This window comes from Neodiprion fabricii, chromosome 2, assembly GCF_021155785.1.
Source record: "Neodiprion fabricii isolate iyNeoFabr1 chromosome 2, iyNeoFabr1.1, whole genome shotgun sequence".
Classification (NCBI taxonomy): Eukaryota; Metazoa; Arthropoda; class Insecta; order Hymenoptera; family Diprionidae; genus Neodiprion; species Neodiprion fabricii.
Window position 1 is genome coordinate 21865769 of NC_060240.1, and position 17186 is coordinate 21882954.

General features: G+C 35.0%; 1 protein-coding gene and 1 non-coding gene across 2 annotated transcripts; both read right to left on the reverse strand.

Moving 5' to 3' along the window:
• Positions 1-281: 281 nt before the first annotated feature.
• LOC124175501 lies at positions 282-13310 on the reverse strand. Its single transcript, XM_046555834.1, has 10 exons — positions 13295-13310; positions 11455-11832; positions 9541-9631; positions 7873-7997; positions 6679-7081; positions 1931-2036; positions 1589-1676; positions 1214-1495; positions 898-997; positions 282-629 (listed from the first exon to the last, which is right to left on the reverse strand). Exons 5-10 carry the CDS (start codon positions 6804-6806, stop codon positions 599-601), a joined length of 735 nt encoding a protein of 244 aa, XP_046411790.1. The 5' UTR covers positions 6807-7081; positions 7873-7997; positions 9541-9631; positions 11455-11832; positions 13295-13310; the 3' UTR covers positions 282-598.
• Positions 2246-2318, reverse strand: Trnar-ucu. The gene has a single exon. It is a non-coding gene; the product is annotated as a tRNA-Arg (tRNA).
• Positions 13311-17186: the final 3876 nt, after the last annotated feature.

Sequence of the window (17186 nt, forward strand, 5' to 3'; positions counted from 1 at the left end):
TTTCGAATCGTCAGTCGACTGTTCAAGTTAAGAGGGTGCCCTGGTTTGACGATTTCGACGTTGACGTATACTATATGTCCATATATCAACTTCCACGTACTTCAAATGCGAAAATGGGCATAACAGCATAATCCAATATTCTATTCGAAACAAACGCATTCCATTGTAGCACATTTGAATTTTACGTAAAAATCAATAAGCTGCATGAAAATCGCGATAGTACATTGTAGTTTTTACACCATTTTTTTTATTTCCATTTAAAAGCGAAATATTTCGGTATGTTTTTGTTACGTCAACTTCACACACTGACTTAAAAGCAGCCATTAGTAGACCGTTCATCAGTAAAATCGGACATTGTCAGATTAAAAACCGGGTACAGTGTATACAACGAAAATAATTTGGCGTTAATTAGATAATCTCACATAATTCCCTACGCTAATGAGCATATGTCAAGTGGCGATTGCGTATTTAATTTCATTGACTTGGTCAGATCCATGCTCTTCTGTTCAGGACCAAGTTGACTCAAATATTCCTTTTAAGCTTCATATTCAGATCTTGGGCAAGTTAGATGTCATCTCCGATATTTCATCGCAGTTAGTTATTGGTCGTCGGAAACGTGAATTATATCGCTATTATGCCGTGAAAAACAATTTGTGAATAAAAAAGCTATTGTCGAGGCATTAGTGCAGTAAAATTTGGATCGTTGAACTATTACAAGGAACGTCTCAAGTGATCGTGATAAGCCTTATATCAGCATACTGTTAATCAATTAACTGACTAATACTAAGATATAGATAATAAATGGATAATAAGATGGTAGACTGAAAGACTTGTACATCTGTTACAAAGTTTTTTTTCCATGTGATTATTTTTTAATTTCATATGAAAATTTCCTACCGCATAGCTAATGTTCGATTATATTCGTCCTTCACGTACATAACTAAAATCGAAGCGACTGTCAGGCTACCAAAGACCCAATAACTGGACCAACGTTCACCTATAAAAATAAAAATAAATTAGATTTAGATAAAGAAGTGCAGAGACAGAGTATGTTGTAAGTGGGAAATATTCTACCAATCTGTTTGAACTAAGCGTACGGGCAAATCAGATGAATGATTGTACAACATAAATGATTCAATCTAACCTGAAACTTATAAAGATGATTTCGAAAAATTTGATTGCAAAGTGATAATAATGGTTTGTAATATCTCACTCATATCAGGCAGGAAATAAGAGAAGTAAAATGTTGCGGCCACGAAATTGGCCAAAAAGATCATGTATCCCCCTACAATAGCTTCGGAGACCGGATAGGCAATTTCGGAAGCTAATTCGAGAAATAAGGCGGGCGTTGCCCAACTAGACGAAACTCCGAGAGCCACAGCTGTGTAGAATTCTCCTTTGGTGAAGGTCAACACTTGCTTTTCCAGCAACAAAACCCACAAGAACATGGCTGAAGATGCAACAAGTAAAACGAAGATGGCGATCTTCAAGTGACCTGATAAGTATCGGAAATCAAAGTACTTTCTTATTGTTACGCTTAAATATTAAAGGAGCAAATTTTAGACCTAGAATAGCTTATATTACTGACCTTGGAATATATCCATCAGCCGTGATGCGCAAACACCCAGAGAACTACCCAAAATTACTGTCCAGAAAGCCAACTTGTCGGCTTCGCCCTGCAAAGTTGAGCAAATCTATACACGTACATATTAATAATTAGCCGTTCCGTTCCTTTCACTAAATGTAAAACCAATTGTTAGGATTTTGTTATATAATCCTATAGTATACTATAATTCTTCTGCTAAATTTTTTTTTCCGACTGATCATCGTTTTTCCGTCCTGCGTTACCATTTGAGTCAGAGACGCGAATTCTAACGACAAGCATTCGCCAATGCCGGTCAGCGTGAGTGGCCGTGTTTTCAATTCTTACCTGAGTTACAGTCGAAGCAAAAGCCATCGTGATCATTGCGAGCCATGGTCCAGTCACTCCTTGGCTCAATGCTGCGGCTCCACAGAGTCTCCACACGCTGACATTGCTTCCATGAAAATGTACATTTAGAGCCATTTGGTCATATAACATCATGCACACTGTACGCATTCCCTGCACGACGAATTATTTAATACAGGTAAAGTGACTGGCCCACAAAGTATCGACGTGAATTCCCAATCGATTGTCTACATTACTGGTGTGTCAATGACAATCCTCATACCGATGACACTTAAAGTGAGACCCAAAAAAAAAACTCATCCCTTGTGGGGATCGAACCCACGACCTTTGGATTAGAAGTCCAACGCGCTATCCTCTGCGCCAAAGGGACATGATTAAACGGATAAAAATGTTACATTTAAATGTAAGCAAAAAAAGCAACATCCTGTTGAATCGTAAATATTATTATTCCGCGATTGTTCAATTTTTCAATATGAAGCAAAGTAAAGAAACACATATCCAGCTTTGACTGGAATGGATTGATAATTATTCAACATTTTAATAACGATGATAAAAATTAACCCAATTTCATGATTATTATATAAATTTCGGTAACATTTCGATACCAGGAATGCATTACCGTTGCATATTACATAAACAGTCAACGAAACTTTTTTTGCACAAATATCTGGCTTCAGTAATTGGGGCATTCGCGAAAAACCATTTTTCACTTACGTTCGAACCTATAAAAACACGAACAACAATAATAAAAACGTGGTTATTAATGAATAATTACACAAGTGTGCAAAAAGATTTTTTTTTCTCTCCTTATTAATGCGTCTAATTATAATAGATTTGATTCGAAATATAGTAATGAAAATTATGTACCACTTATACTTTTCATATGTTTTTTTTTTAAATGTTATTTTTGCTTACAATCAAACACTAATAATAGAAACAATATTTATTAAAAAAATTATAAAGTCAAAAAGTTTAAACATCAGAATCGTCAGAAAATCTATCTATTAGTATAATTCTAGTCATTTTGTAGTTTTTGGCATTGGCATTTTGCAAGTTCTTGGCATTCCGTAACTAAAATAAAATAAAATTTACTATTAAACAAATTTGATGTTTCTAGTATATTTATATTTTTTTTACTCCGTGTACTCTAAATCCAAGTGTTAAAAAATAACGACAAGTCAGAATTTAAAGCAGGAATCTAAAATACTTCGAGGTTACGATTCAAGATCGGTATAATATATTTATATTATGTTTTGAAATAACAACTTTTTTATTCGTTGTATAGTTTAGAATAAACATGAATTTTCACTAGAGGTATAAACTTTATGCAAAACTTACCAAAGTATCCAGCATGGAACAAAAATAACTACTAGACAACTTTTTTACGTACTGCGCGCCATGAAGTTACAACGAGAACTGCGCAGGCGCATTTATTGTTGTGAAAACAATGATAGGCGATATCTTTTTTTCTCTTTCTATCAGTTTGAACTGGTTTTGTATGTACAGATACTGTTTAAATAGATTAGAGTAGTATGCAAAAACAAAACACAACAAATTCTCAGTTCGGAATAGTAAAAAAAATATCATGTGATATATACGTGATAGCTAAAAATGAAACGCAGATATAGATTCGGCGCGTTACAACCTTTATATCTATAATTTATTTTTTGAAGAAGGATTTCATCACAGACCTGCGTTATCAATCGCCTAGTTGTAAAGGGTAAAATGAGTTGTTTCCGCAACGTGATAAACAATTAGGGTATTTGATGTTTCTAGTGTGCATTACGGTTGTAACTAGGAATTTTGAAAGGTTGTAACGAAAGATAAAAATACGAGAACCATTGATTACTTTGAATTTCTTTATTTATAACCACGAAAGTGGGAATATAGACCTTTACTTTTTTAAGTACGGTTTAATTGTAGCCCCAATTAGCTCTCAACTGCGCGAAACCGTGTAAAGCATTCTATGAGCTTAATGAACTCTTGTTATCCATTAGCCCACGCGACACAGGGAAAAGTTGGTGTCTTTTAGTGAACCTAAGTCGTTTAAAAAGCGTTTCATCGCCAGGAAGTTTGCGACGTGATTAAACACATAAGATGCCTTAACAGCACGATCGAAAGACGACCAAAAGTTTCACGGAGCAAAGTTCGGTTCGGAGACGTTTCCATTTGCAAAACAAATGCGAAATTATGATTAATCTCATTAGGGTGCCGTTGGCTTGCAAATGTCTTTGAGACAACAAATTTTTTCGTGTCAAACGTCTTTTTGTCGTCTTTCAGCTCCGGTATTGTTTCGAATGTTGCCTACAATAATTTAATTACTTAATCATAAAACAAAATAATTATATATTAGGGTGGCGCAAAAAAACGCAAAAAAAAATGATAATTTTTTATGTTTTAAGAGCCTCCTCCAAAGGACAGCTCGAAAAAAAATTTTTAAGAGGTCGCTCCAAATTTTTTTAAATTTCAAAATCCATAGAAAATCGAATTTTTTTTTTTTTTTTTCTCGTTACGGTATAATTTTGGAGACAAACAAAAAATAAGATTCTGAAAGTTTCAATTCAAAATTTGAATTTTAAAAGGTCACTCAGAATTTTTCTTTATTTATTAGTGCATGACTTTGGATTTGTTTGAGCGACATTTTAATATTCAATTTAAAATTTCATACATTTTTTTTCTTTTATTTAATATTATAATTGACAAAAATTTTCCACGAGATGAACTGAAAATCAAACAAAATAAAAAGAAACATAAGTTTTTTTTAACTCAATAATTTTACGTAAAGAGTAATATTACAATCATTGTAATATTACTCTTTACGTAAAATTTACTATTTACTATATGGAAAATTTTTGTCAATTATATTATTAAATAAAAGAAAAAAATGTATGAAATTTTAAATTGATAATTAAAATGTCGCTCAAACAAATCCAAAGTCATGCACTAATATAAATAAAGAAAAATTCTGAGTGACCTTTTGAAATTCAAATTTTGAATTGAAACTTTCAGAATCTCATTTTTTGTTTGTCTACAAAATTATACCGTAACGAGAATAAAAATAAAAAAAAAAATTCGATTTTCGATGGATTTTGAAATTTAAAAAAATTTGGAGCGACCTCTTAAAAATTTTTTTTGAGCTGTCCTTTGGAGGAGGCTCTTAAAACATAGAAAATTATCATTTTTTCACGCGAGACTTAGAAATAAAAAATAGTCGGTTTTTTTGCGCCACCCTATTATATATATACTCTTATTAAACTGTTATATAAAGGATAGTTATATAAAGCTTAAGTGAGTCCATATCTTCCTGTTTTAACGACAAGCTTAGTACTTTTGCTTTCTCGAAAATTAGTCCAAATTTGCTGCAATCTTGAGAAACTTTAAAAATTAATGGTTTATAAAACTGAGAAAACTGTGCAATTCATTGTATACGGTTCCGTTCTCATAGCACATGTTAAGGGGGTATTCTAGTGTAGAGGCATGAATTTGAGGTGTTTTTTGAAGTGCTATAAACAAAAAACAAAAAATATTTTTACCATCCATTTTATTATCAGGCATTTATTATTATTTCACGATTACAAAAAAAAAAAACAAGTCAAAAAATACAAAATTGAAAGTGCTACGAGTTGTTGAAGTGGGGGGTACAAAAAAAATGGCGCGCCAATGTTGTCACGATTGCAAGCATTTTCAAAATCAGAAAAAAAAAAAAAAGATTATTAATCTACATAATTGCAGCTATCGTACTAACTAAAAAAAAGTCGAAAAAAAGTTTTTTTTTGCCAAATTACGGCTGTCCGAAAAAATAATACGTTTTTTTTGACTTTTTTGGACGTTTCTGAATTTTTTAAAAATAGTAAAAATTATTATTTCGTTATAATAATAGTTCGTGCGATAGAGACATGTATTGAGAAGATTCTCACCAAATTTCAAGTAAATCGGTTCAATAGAAGTTGAGAAATCATGTCAACCGTTTTGAAAAATGTAGTTTTGAGAAAAACGCGTTTAAAGTTTCGAGTAAAATTACGCCCGATGTTAACCATTAAATGACATTCAAAGATCAATCGGGTAACCTTGAATTATATACACATATATATTATAATACGACTAGAATAAAAGGGTACAATACAAAAGTATGAATGTATAGGTATCTGCAACCGAAGGAGACCGCAGGTGGTCAGATTATCCCCAACGCCTTTTGTTCGATTCGTTCCAGCCGAGCCAGTATTGAAGACGTGTCACTAAAATAGCTATATCTCTGAAAATAATTGAAATTTTGACTTGTCCTTTTAAGGACACATTCTTGAAAGGTTAAGCTTTGAAAATATAAAAAAAAAATCGATTTTTTCAAATTTCTACACTAGAATACCCCCTTAAGTTAGCATTACTAAAAACAACACTCACGTTTGTCTCTCAATTTTCCGTCGTCATATAATTTAGCACGATTCTAATTCCAGTCACGTCGCAAAATTGAAACTGATTTTATAACTCAAGAGTAGTGAGAGGAATAAAATATGCTTTTCTGAGTTTGTCGATAAAGAAAAAAGTTGCGAGATTTTTTTTACGAATGGTAGTTTTAAACGTTTTTCACGTTCAAGCCAGCATATCTATATACACGAAAAATTCCAGATGAGCTACGCCCTTTGCTAGACTCAGAATAACAAAAAGGTCTGACACCTGGCAAAGACTTTTTTGAGTCACTACAGGAAAAGAAAGCAACTCATTCACATACTCACTGGGTCAAGTAATGGAGTGACTTGAAAAGGCCGAAATGACCACTGGAAGCTGGTGGGCGCGGTCGTTGAAATTTTGCCGTAGGCGTAGGGAAGAAGCACAAGAAACCGGCCAGAATCAGAAAGAGCATGACGAATTCTGCGCTTCAAGGACATCGAATAATATATATACCTCATTTTTCACATTCGTACCTCGTACCTCGTTGACGGTGACGTGATTATTTCAACACACCGATGCGCATCAGAGACATAACTTGAGCGCGTACGGAGGAAGGATTTGTGCCATTTATTACACTCTTATTCTCATTTGGGATACTCCTGGTACGGAGTGTAGGTGCTGCTACTATTGCCGGCCCCACCAAATATGAGCCAGCCACGCCAAGTTGGTTGAAACAGGCCGAGATGCCTGTACCAAGAGCAGGATAGTAAACTTACTTGTTCCAAGTTTTACTTTTGCAATAAGTTCAATTCAAACACTAAGGTCACGCAGTACTCCTATATTTACCGACTGAGAAAACTCACCCTTTGTCTTCCGACATTAAATAAACAAGTGAACGGAAAGGGTTTGAATATTGCACGAACATAGTCTCACGATGACTCATTTTACTCCTCATTCTTCCCAGAATTGCGCAAAGTATCTCAGCTATGCACCATTTGGCCCCTGAAATGCGGGAAATATGGGAATAGTAACATGTGTCAAAAAAAACACATTTTTCTTCGACGATTGTCGGAGTATGAGTAACTTTCCTAAATTCCTCGACAAAATAGCGAGGAACCGTCGAAATTGGAATCCTTTCCGTTCGTTTGTTTATTCATTTAATATATGGGGAAAAAGGGTGAGATTGATCTTGACTGTTAGTAAAGTTAGCAGCCCTATTAAAGAATTCTGAAGATCAACCCATTTGTGTGGATATTGTCAATTGCAGATGAGTGGCATGAGCAATCCAAACAGGCGTGAAAATATTCGTTTCATGAAACTTGACCTATAGTTACAATTTCAGTAATAGAAATGCATATTATATGCAAAGCCTACAGTTAAACGATTAAAGTCAAACGAACACGGTTTCTGTGTGTTGCATCTGTATTACGGCAATTGAAACGTATATGATGCATAATTCATGGTAAACGTGAGAGCTTGACTGGTGAAAAATCGACAACTATATCCGTTCACCCTGATTTAAAATGTGAGTTAACAACCTTACAGTTTACCTGTTGCTGTAGTTCGTTGACCAGGAGGAAACCAAGTGGCAGAAACCAGCGCTGCGGCGGGACCAACAATCACCCCTGACAACCCGTTCATAATCGCTGCGACGTGTGCTGATCTATAATTTCAGTATGATCAAGAGATATGTTGAACGAAAAATATAGACAACATTTTTGCTAAATTCGAGAACTTTCGTAAGAATCGAGGTCATCGTGCAGAATAGCTCAAGTAGTTTTATACGTGACAGTTTCGTTGGAGCTTCTCAGCAACTACTGCACATTATTAGAATCAACAATGGTATTTAATTGATCCCGATTTTGGAAATGTATTCTTATATTTAGATTGGTTGTATGGATGCTCTCAGCGCGTATTTTCAATGATCTTATGAGTGTAAATACGAATGTTACACACATATAGAGAGCGAGAAGTTGAGGCTTGGGCGAGGATTACGGTCAGTCTGGCAGTCAGTCGGTCATCAAACGTTCACACGCAAAGACTTGTACCATAACGTTTGGCAAAGCAATACGTCAAAGTTTTATTCTTATCATTGTTCTTATCTTGATTATTCTTCCTATTAAATTACAATATTCACGAACCCTGTTGGGAATTTTGAATATAAAATGATCGCGGCCGACTCACCGACAACGGCTTTCGTGAGAAGCTAAGTTTTTATTGAATTTTCCCCTTGACAATGTAAAACGAATATGTCTCTAGACTGGGACAATCTCTTGAAACTTGAAAATCAACTGCGCATGCGCGAGTATTATCGGCTGTTCGTGTAGGCTGGCCATCCCGATTTTCAACTGTCAAACTGTTTCTGGCTGCGATGTAGTTGATATGAATTTTCGGGGTTAGAATCTCAAATAATTGAGGCAGTGACTCAGAAAGGTTTGGGAAGCATTTGTTATTCGGTCGGACAGTTGATTCTTCAAAGAACAGTCGGCATTCAATGCTTATGCTCTTTGAAAATTCAAACGTAAACATTTTGTATACGTTAGTCTCCTGCATCGCAAACAAAAATATCGCGCGTTAAAATTTCACCGACCAATGAGATTGAATTATTTGGCGCATGCGCACTTGATTTTCAAGATTCAAGAGATTGTCCTAGTATATTTATAAACATATTTGAAATTTAAGGAGACTCATTGTACTTTCTAAGTATTCGTTAATGCATGTATTGTGTAAAATGAGTAAACGAAGATATAAAGGATAGATGAATTGTGCTTCATGTTGTGTTTGCTATTTCTTCGTTAATCATTAAATCCATTACAATCTAAGATATTCTCTATACACTCAATACTGTAGATAGTCAATATTTTTGAATATTTAATTGATCCTCGCTTCGAATACCCAACCAGACTACTGATTTTGAAATTTTTCTGTATACGTGTGAACGGTGATCAAATTATCCCCACAAATTGAAATGCGGTGAAAACGTAAGATACTTTTAAGACTATGTACGGCTATGGTAACTTGATTTGGTCCATAATACTCAATCAATATATTTTGAACATGTGTGAACACAACACATCTCTCGTGTCATCTAAGAAATTAGACTAAAGCAAAAGGTTTGTGCAAATGATAATCAAAATGATAATAAATTAAAACTAATTAAAATTGACGATACGTGATGTCACGCTGTTAAGAGGTTCAAAACATACACGGTGAAGGCAGTTTCCTGTGATGTCAGGCATCGAAGAAACGTAGCAATTGTCGATATAACGGCAGCCGTGCGCAACGGCGCCTTTAATCCTGCAACACAAATTGCATGCAAAGTTGGTTGATCATTCGCCAGTGACAAAGACCAATTATCATACATCGACACTCCATTGGCCAAATCATGGATGATTGAGGCACCACATAAGCCCAGACGTAAATCAGAGTATACATGTATGTGGGGAATACCAAGTCAAATTAGCAGTCCATGTACCTTACCCTCTTTGATTTCAATCACTTTTTAGTACGATGTTTTTACCAGCCCAAAAGGGCCTCCGAATTTTTTTCCGATTTTCCAACTATCGGTGAAATTTCAAAGAAATCGAAAACTAATTGCAAAAACGTCATTTAAAAAAATGTGAATTAACTTACTCAGATTTTATGATTTGAAATGTGATTTTTAAACAACACACGATAACGGAATCACAAAAAATACTATTTTTTCCCAATTTTTTAGTTTCACCATGTCAGAGTTTGTATTTTTATTTTTTATTTTTATTCCGATCTAAATAGATAACGGAATCATAAAAATAATGTGATGCTGTAATGTATTGAGATCGAGAGAAATGAAAGAAAAAAGAAAACACCACTTCCGATATGGAAAAACGAAAAACTTGCGAAATAAATAGTAAGCATTGAGATTACATTATCATGTGGCGCTCAAAAATCACATTTTGAATCAAAGACTAAGTGTGAACTTTTTCAAATTTAAAAAAACGCGTTTTAGGAATTGGTTCTGCGATTTTGTATAAAGTTCACCAGTAGTTAAGGAAAATCTTGAAAAATACCCGAGATACATTTGGATTTGTAAGAACATTATATTAAAAAATTATCAAAATCGAAGGTGGTGAGGTACATGGGCTGCTAATTTGACGTGGAACACCTCATACGCATAATGGAGATATTAAGATCGACTTCTTACATTTTTATCTCGAATATGATTCTAATACAAATTACTCCGATTCATAAACATAACTGGCGTCAAGTTGATAACGGAAATCGGATTTTGTTAGACGAATTTTACAAGATATATTTCATTTCCGCATTTCCAGTGACGTCTAAAAAATTCTTTGAAATATAAATTGCAGTTTTTTGAATAAGTTAGAAACGAAGATACCGAATCGATTGCGATGTCTTCGTATCTCATACGTGATCCTAGGACTTAATTTAGATTGTTGTCGCCGAGATTTTTATTGAATAACACCCAAGAAATCGAATTTTAATTTTTCTATCACCCTAAATTCAGCATAATTCTTATCACTTACGCGTAGAATAAAGCGAGAATGTTATTTCTATTCGGATTCAAAGTATAGGCGTTCCTGAGCGATATATCGCTTCGCAACCGGGTTATCAACTAACCGTTTTAGCTAATTTATGTGCACACACTGAAGGACGAAAAAATTAACGCGAGAACTTACAGTTTCGTTTTCTTACATTGACTTACGAAAGAGTGAAGTATGCGAATTTTTTACAGAATTAAATACGGTACAGTTCACAGCACCGTGTGACATATTTCAATATTTTGGATCTCATACTTGTAAATTGCGATCTGAATATTGCAGGTATCATGATGTATATACTCAGGACTTATACGCGTATAAAGTACCACAATTCAAATCAACAAGGAAATTTCTTCTGTAAACCTATGGTGTGATCTATCGGTTGCTCGGATAGTTGGTATCAAATCCTTGTAATACAGTGTGAACACATAGCGATTGTCGTAAAGTTACACAGGACGAGAGTAGAGTTAAAAAAACGCTAACAGAACGCGAACTGATCGGCGCAGTCCGTGTCCGGGGGTTGGTCACGGACAATAAACACGTAGGGTTGGGCGTCAGAAACAATACAAGTTGTTATACCATGCCGATTGAGAAACCAACAGCTGGGTAGACAGCAGGAGAGGTAAGCGATGCATCCCCAGTTGGATAGTAGAGCGACAATGCTCTTCTGCCAGGATGGGAAAGCAAGCATGGCCGAGGTGGCGATCGGACCCCAGGTATTCCCGACGCAGCACTGGGCGAAAGTCAAGGCACAGAAAAGAGCCAAGGCGTTCCACCGTTTAGGCGACGCTCGTCTTTCTCCCTTGTTCACGTCCTGCAGCAAAAGGGACGCCCTCTCTTCGTAAATCGTGTGTCCTGATGCTCCGGGAGTACCGACGTCGTAGGTCTTCTTCGAGACGTCCGCTCGTCCGATTATTACACTTCGTAAATCACCGCCGATGCGGAGACTGCGGTCATCTGGAGAATCGAGTGATCAATTTTTGCATACCGATAAAAGGAAGGTTGGCGTTGTTTTGGGATGAATTCTCCTATTGGCATAAATGCCTTGCCTACTAGGAATTCGTCGAAACTTCTCAAAGCGAGAATTCCCGGGAAATCTGGCTTTACTCGAGACGGGAAAAAAGTGTCGAGAAATCGAGAAATCGCGTCTTGATTGCATGTAGCTGTAGATACTGTACTGTGTGTTTGAATTAAAGATTTTTCTTGTGAAGGTACTCCAGGTGTAACGTACTGTTTATTTAATTGAAAGACTGCGTGATTAATATTTTTGCTTACCTCAGGAAGGAAGCTAAGAAAAGTTTTAAAGTTTGATTTAGTTAGTTTTGTTAGAAAAAATAAACAATTAAAATTTCAATTTAAACAGAACTGAATAAATCACAGATGTTGATAATTATTAATAAGCTTAATTTTGTGTTGCATTTAATTAACAATTTGGTGGTTTTTTCAAACTTATAGAAATTCCTCGAACATTTCGGAATTCTCTAGTCCCGAGAAAAAAATTGTGTCGAGAAATCAGAAGCCCTTTGCCTCACGCAAATTTCCTCATATTAATTGGAATCTTTTGGAATTTCGACCTTTCCGAAATTTGACCATTCAGCGACGTGACTATTTGTAAATTTAAAAAGGTTAGTTCTGTCTTAAAATCGATGCTTTTACTTATTTAATTACGCGATATTTATAAATATAGTATTTATTGAATCATAATAGCTACGAAGATATTTTTGAAAATAGAAAAGTGGCAAATACTGAAATTATAGACATATAAGCTTAGATATCGATGCTTTATTTCAAATTGCTTGATATTGCGGTGGTTAAGAAACTAGTGGGTTCATTCGATTTCACTCAACCGTGGCTCAATTTTACTCAGAACACTATTTTCTACAAAAATTGCGTTTTTTCGATTTAGCTATTACCAAACATAAAAGGTACCCGCACCATCATCGTTACTATACTTTTATTCGCTTAAATTTAATAATTACTATAATTGGACTTTAATGCTACTCCGCTCAGGCCTCGGAAACATCCTGATATTCCCAAATTTTATCAAATTGTGTATTCTGTCCTAAAAATATCATATAAGTTTTCAAACTCGACAACAAAATTCACAAACATCCTGAGATGGAAAGAAGGAGGTCCAATTAACCCCTTTATTGTTAGATTTGCCCTTTTTCTTCGATAATAGAAACTCATCAATCTCTATATTTTTAATTGTGCAAACTTTCAACGGTACGATGAAGAAGTGGCGAATTTCACGTAAAAGCCTCTACTCGCTGAACATAATTTGAAGGTTCACGTTTCGAAAGCAGTAGGGAATATTGAAAATCCTGAAAGCTGCTAAGCGTGCTCAAAGCTGAAACTATTCACATCGAAAGCAGTACGTAAAACAGTTGTAAACGAAGAGTAAGGTAACGTTGCATACCGCTGTTGCAGGTTAGCTTGATCTGAGTTGCAGCGTTCTTTTTTCTTGGCCTTTTTCCACTCTTGGCGATCTCGAGGGAGCATTTTGTCCTGCGACATCTGTGCTTTTTAGAAGAACTTCCGTATTTCATTTAACTCTTCGTCCCATATGTAGGACTGATTAAAATAGGTATATTTCCAAGGTTCAAATGAATTGTCGTTATGTTCCCTACGGTACATCAACGTCAAAGAAGTAGAAAAAACTGTTCTACGAAACACCGGACTACACGATGTGAATAAATGTACGGAACAATCGCATCCCACAGCTGTGAAGCTCATTCCGGTTTGATCGATATATCAAGGGAAGAAAACTTCACATACATGGTAATGAAGTATAGAATCTTTTTTATCCAGGTATTCGAATATAGTTGTTTGACAGTTGAATTATACGTGATCTATGTCGGGTCTGTGTCAAAATTCTATTTAAGAAAGAGTTTGACAGATATAATCGTGATCTTGCGTTAGTGTAGGTTGGGAAAATACTCGACAAGAAAGAATACCGTTTTATACCAACTTCGTCAACGAGGAAACTAAAATGTAATTACGATTGATCAAGCTTGACCGAAAACTAAGTTCCTGAGCAGTGTAATGAAACTTAATTGTAGCTTGTGGTGTTTCGAAAAAAACACAAATTTTTTTTTCTACGTAATAGGTTCAAAAGTTCCATTTAGGTATAAAAATACGCCTGTTAAAATTTGAACTCTTAATATTAAAATTAAGAGGTTGCGCGTCGTAATTTTTTTATCTACCATACGAGTAACATGAGAAAAACGGATTTTGCTCCTTCTGATTTTCATAACTAGCTAACGATGCGTCGTACTGTAATGTGAATTTTTCGTGACCCTTAAAATTTCGTGACCCTTTCGTCGTAAAGAATATTCACAGACATATATTTGTAGAGAATTAAACACTCTTCAAAAAAGATTTTTTATTATTTTTATGAAGGAAGCAGCTTCTTCTTCAGCATCTGCAGCCAGAAATCATGTCGACTGGCATAATTGTATGTAGGTATAATGTGTACGCGGTGATAAAGCACCTATCGAAACTTTAGAAAGCTCTCCTTTCCACTATTATAACGTCGAATGTTACGGGGTTTGGGTATCGGCCAATTGTCGCTGGATGTGAAATCGACGTAATTACATTTCACGAATCAGCTCCGAGAGACAGGAGCATGCGCCTCGACGAGAAACTCTTCGACGCCCCCGCGTCATGCGTCACGTTTAACGAACAACGCGGCATTCCCTGTGTTATGTAAGGGATCATGCTTGTGGAAACTTTTTTTATCAAAATTATCAAAACGAGAACGGTTTGAAAAAAAAAATACCGAATTTACCCTATTTTTTTTTTTTTTTGACAGGTTTCGTTAAAAGAAATATGAACATTTCAGAAAAAAGCTTCTTTAGCAAGATAAAGAATGACGTGAAGTATATCGTGTCCAAATTTGAGACAAATATAGCCGTTAAAAAAATGTAAGAAAAATAAAAATAAACGTTAAAAAATTTATTTTCTGTACTTCAGGAGTGTTTTGATTCGACTTGAAAAATCAAAATGGTTATCGTATTTGAACCATGAAAAAAAATGGCGAAAATCAGTTATTTTACACTAGCATGATTCCTTAAGGGTGAAGGCCGCCGTGACGGACGAAAAAATGACCGATTTGTAAGAATTTTTGTCACAGGGATAACTAATTAATAAAACGATCAAGGATTTTTGGTATTTTATTAAGTGTATATCGAACTTGTTTTATATAAATTTTTATTAAATATCCCCAAAGTGAAACAGAAAAATAAAACTTCAATAATTCGTAGATTTCGTATGATAAACATTTTGGCAGAAAAATCGTTTTACAACTTTCGAATTCGTATGTTGATAAATCAGTTTTGTACAAAAATTCAAATCGTTCAAAAATTGTCATTCAACAATATTTTTATTATCTATACTGACAAATTTTTTCGTAATGTTTGACACGATTTCCTCAAATTTCTAAATTCTTAGCAATGTACAGATTGTCGGTATAATATCGCGGTATTGAGGGTGTAATGCTTATAGTGCGCGGGACTTAGCGGTCGAAGTTGAATAGAGAATAAGAAACATTGGCCGATCAATTTTGGAGCCCTCTTGGTGTATTTCCACCCCTAGATACCGAGTCTTAATAAAACCCGGTATGATTACAACTGAAGAAAAAGAATGGACTTATATAGATTGCTTGTTGCTCAGCAAAGCGTGAACGCGCCCGTTGCGTACGTATTAGCATCACCGGTCTTCCAATACACTTATTGTAGGCTTACACCTACGCTTATACATCTACGCAGTTGGTAGGATACATTTTTTAATATTTCCACGTGTAGCTGTCCAGAGAAGTCGTGTGAGACGTCCGATTCAGTTCGGCAATGAATTAGCCAGCTTATAGGAAAACATTCTCCTATAACGGACCACCGATTTAAAATTTTTTACATATCATGCATGTTAACGTGGCATTGAATTAATTATGCCTCACACATAACCTACTATTCATTGCTTTATTTTGTTTTTCAATGACTCAGTAGTTGAATACAATATTTTTGAATCATTCGATAATCCATTATAATCTAATTACAACCACATGACTTCTTTTGCTACGTGATAGTTTTCATTCTTTGCGGCATAATAATATTCTTATTACTAGTAATACCAGTGGATTAAGTGTAATTTTGTCTTAGCGTAGAATTAATAATAATAATACAGGCGTGATTGCAATGAAAAAAGTAGGTTTAAATTCAGAGGATAAATCAACAGCAAATTATTCTTGTCTATTACTTTTGATATTCTTTTTTGCAATTTTTTCAATATATATCTAACAAATGCTATTCGAAGGAGATACCCCTTTCGACTATTGAGAAGTTAAGAGCTTGCGGATGGCGGTAATTATCCGTATATTTTTACATTTTATATTTACTTTTCAATTACATTTGTTTGTTTTTCGCATAGTAATTTTATCAGAGTTCAAAGAGAATGCATTTAAGCTCGACCTGTATTTCAAATAATGTTCGATACGCAGCGAAAACACAGTTCTCGTCAGTAAGATGGCAATGCCCATACTGCAGGCAATCCAAATTTGTTTAGAACAAATTAATAATGTACGGTTCTTTTTAGATAAAGAATAATATAAGTTTATTCAAGTCATTTGAACTTTTCCTGTCTCCAGCCTACCGCGCTTGGGATGGCGTTAAAGTTCCGAAACTTGAGATAAAGAAATCGAACCTTTGCAAAACAACAAAGTTTCGAATAGGCGGAAAACCGAAGACTCAAAGTTCCGCAATGCAAGATTCCGAAAATCTAAGTTACGATAGAGCAAAGTTCCGAAAAGTAAAGTTCCGTAGGGCAAAATTTCGAGAAATAAAGTTTCCATAGAGTAAAATTTGGAAAATCAAAATATGCTCGTGCAGCGTAGTTTGCTCAACAAATGGGTGTAAGAAACAAGAAAAATCAAAAATCAGAATGACCAGGATTCCGAACCTAAGAATATCGAGAATTCAAAACGATGAAAAATCAAAGTGTTGAAATTTCATCTGGCCAGAAATTATCAGAACTGAAAATCTTGAATCATTCGGTATTTCGATGTTTAAGATTTCAATTTTCTCATTTACACACTTGCGGTACATTGACATGTCGGAGTTATGTAGTTTGGGTATTTTATTCCTTCGGAATTTTGCCCTGTCGAAACTTTACGCTTTTCGAACTTGGAGCGTCGGGTTTTGGACCAGTCGAAACTTTGATGTTTCGTCAAAGTTTCATTTCTTCACTTTACACAACTTTCGGAAGTTTTCAAATTTCGAAATTTCAACCCCGCCCCTAGGGCCCTAGCGTTTGTATCG

Bases quoted from the DNA above. Each gene is read 5' to 3' on its own strand.
- LOC124175501 (XM_046555834.1), bottom strand. From the start codon at position 6,806: ATGCTCTTTCTGATTCTGGCCGGTTTCTTGTGCTTCTTCCCTACGCCT. The intron at 1,677-1,930 runs GTAAGAATTGAA...TCAACTTTGCAG, and splicing joins TTGCTTCGACTGTAACTCAG to GGCGAAGCCGACAAGTTGGC. The intron at 1,496-1,588 runs GTCAGTAATATA...GATACTTATCAG, and splicing joins GCTGATGGATATATTCCAAG to GTCACTTGAAGATCGCCATC.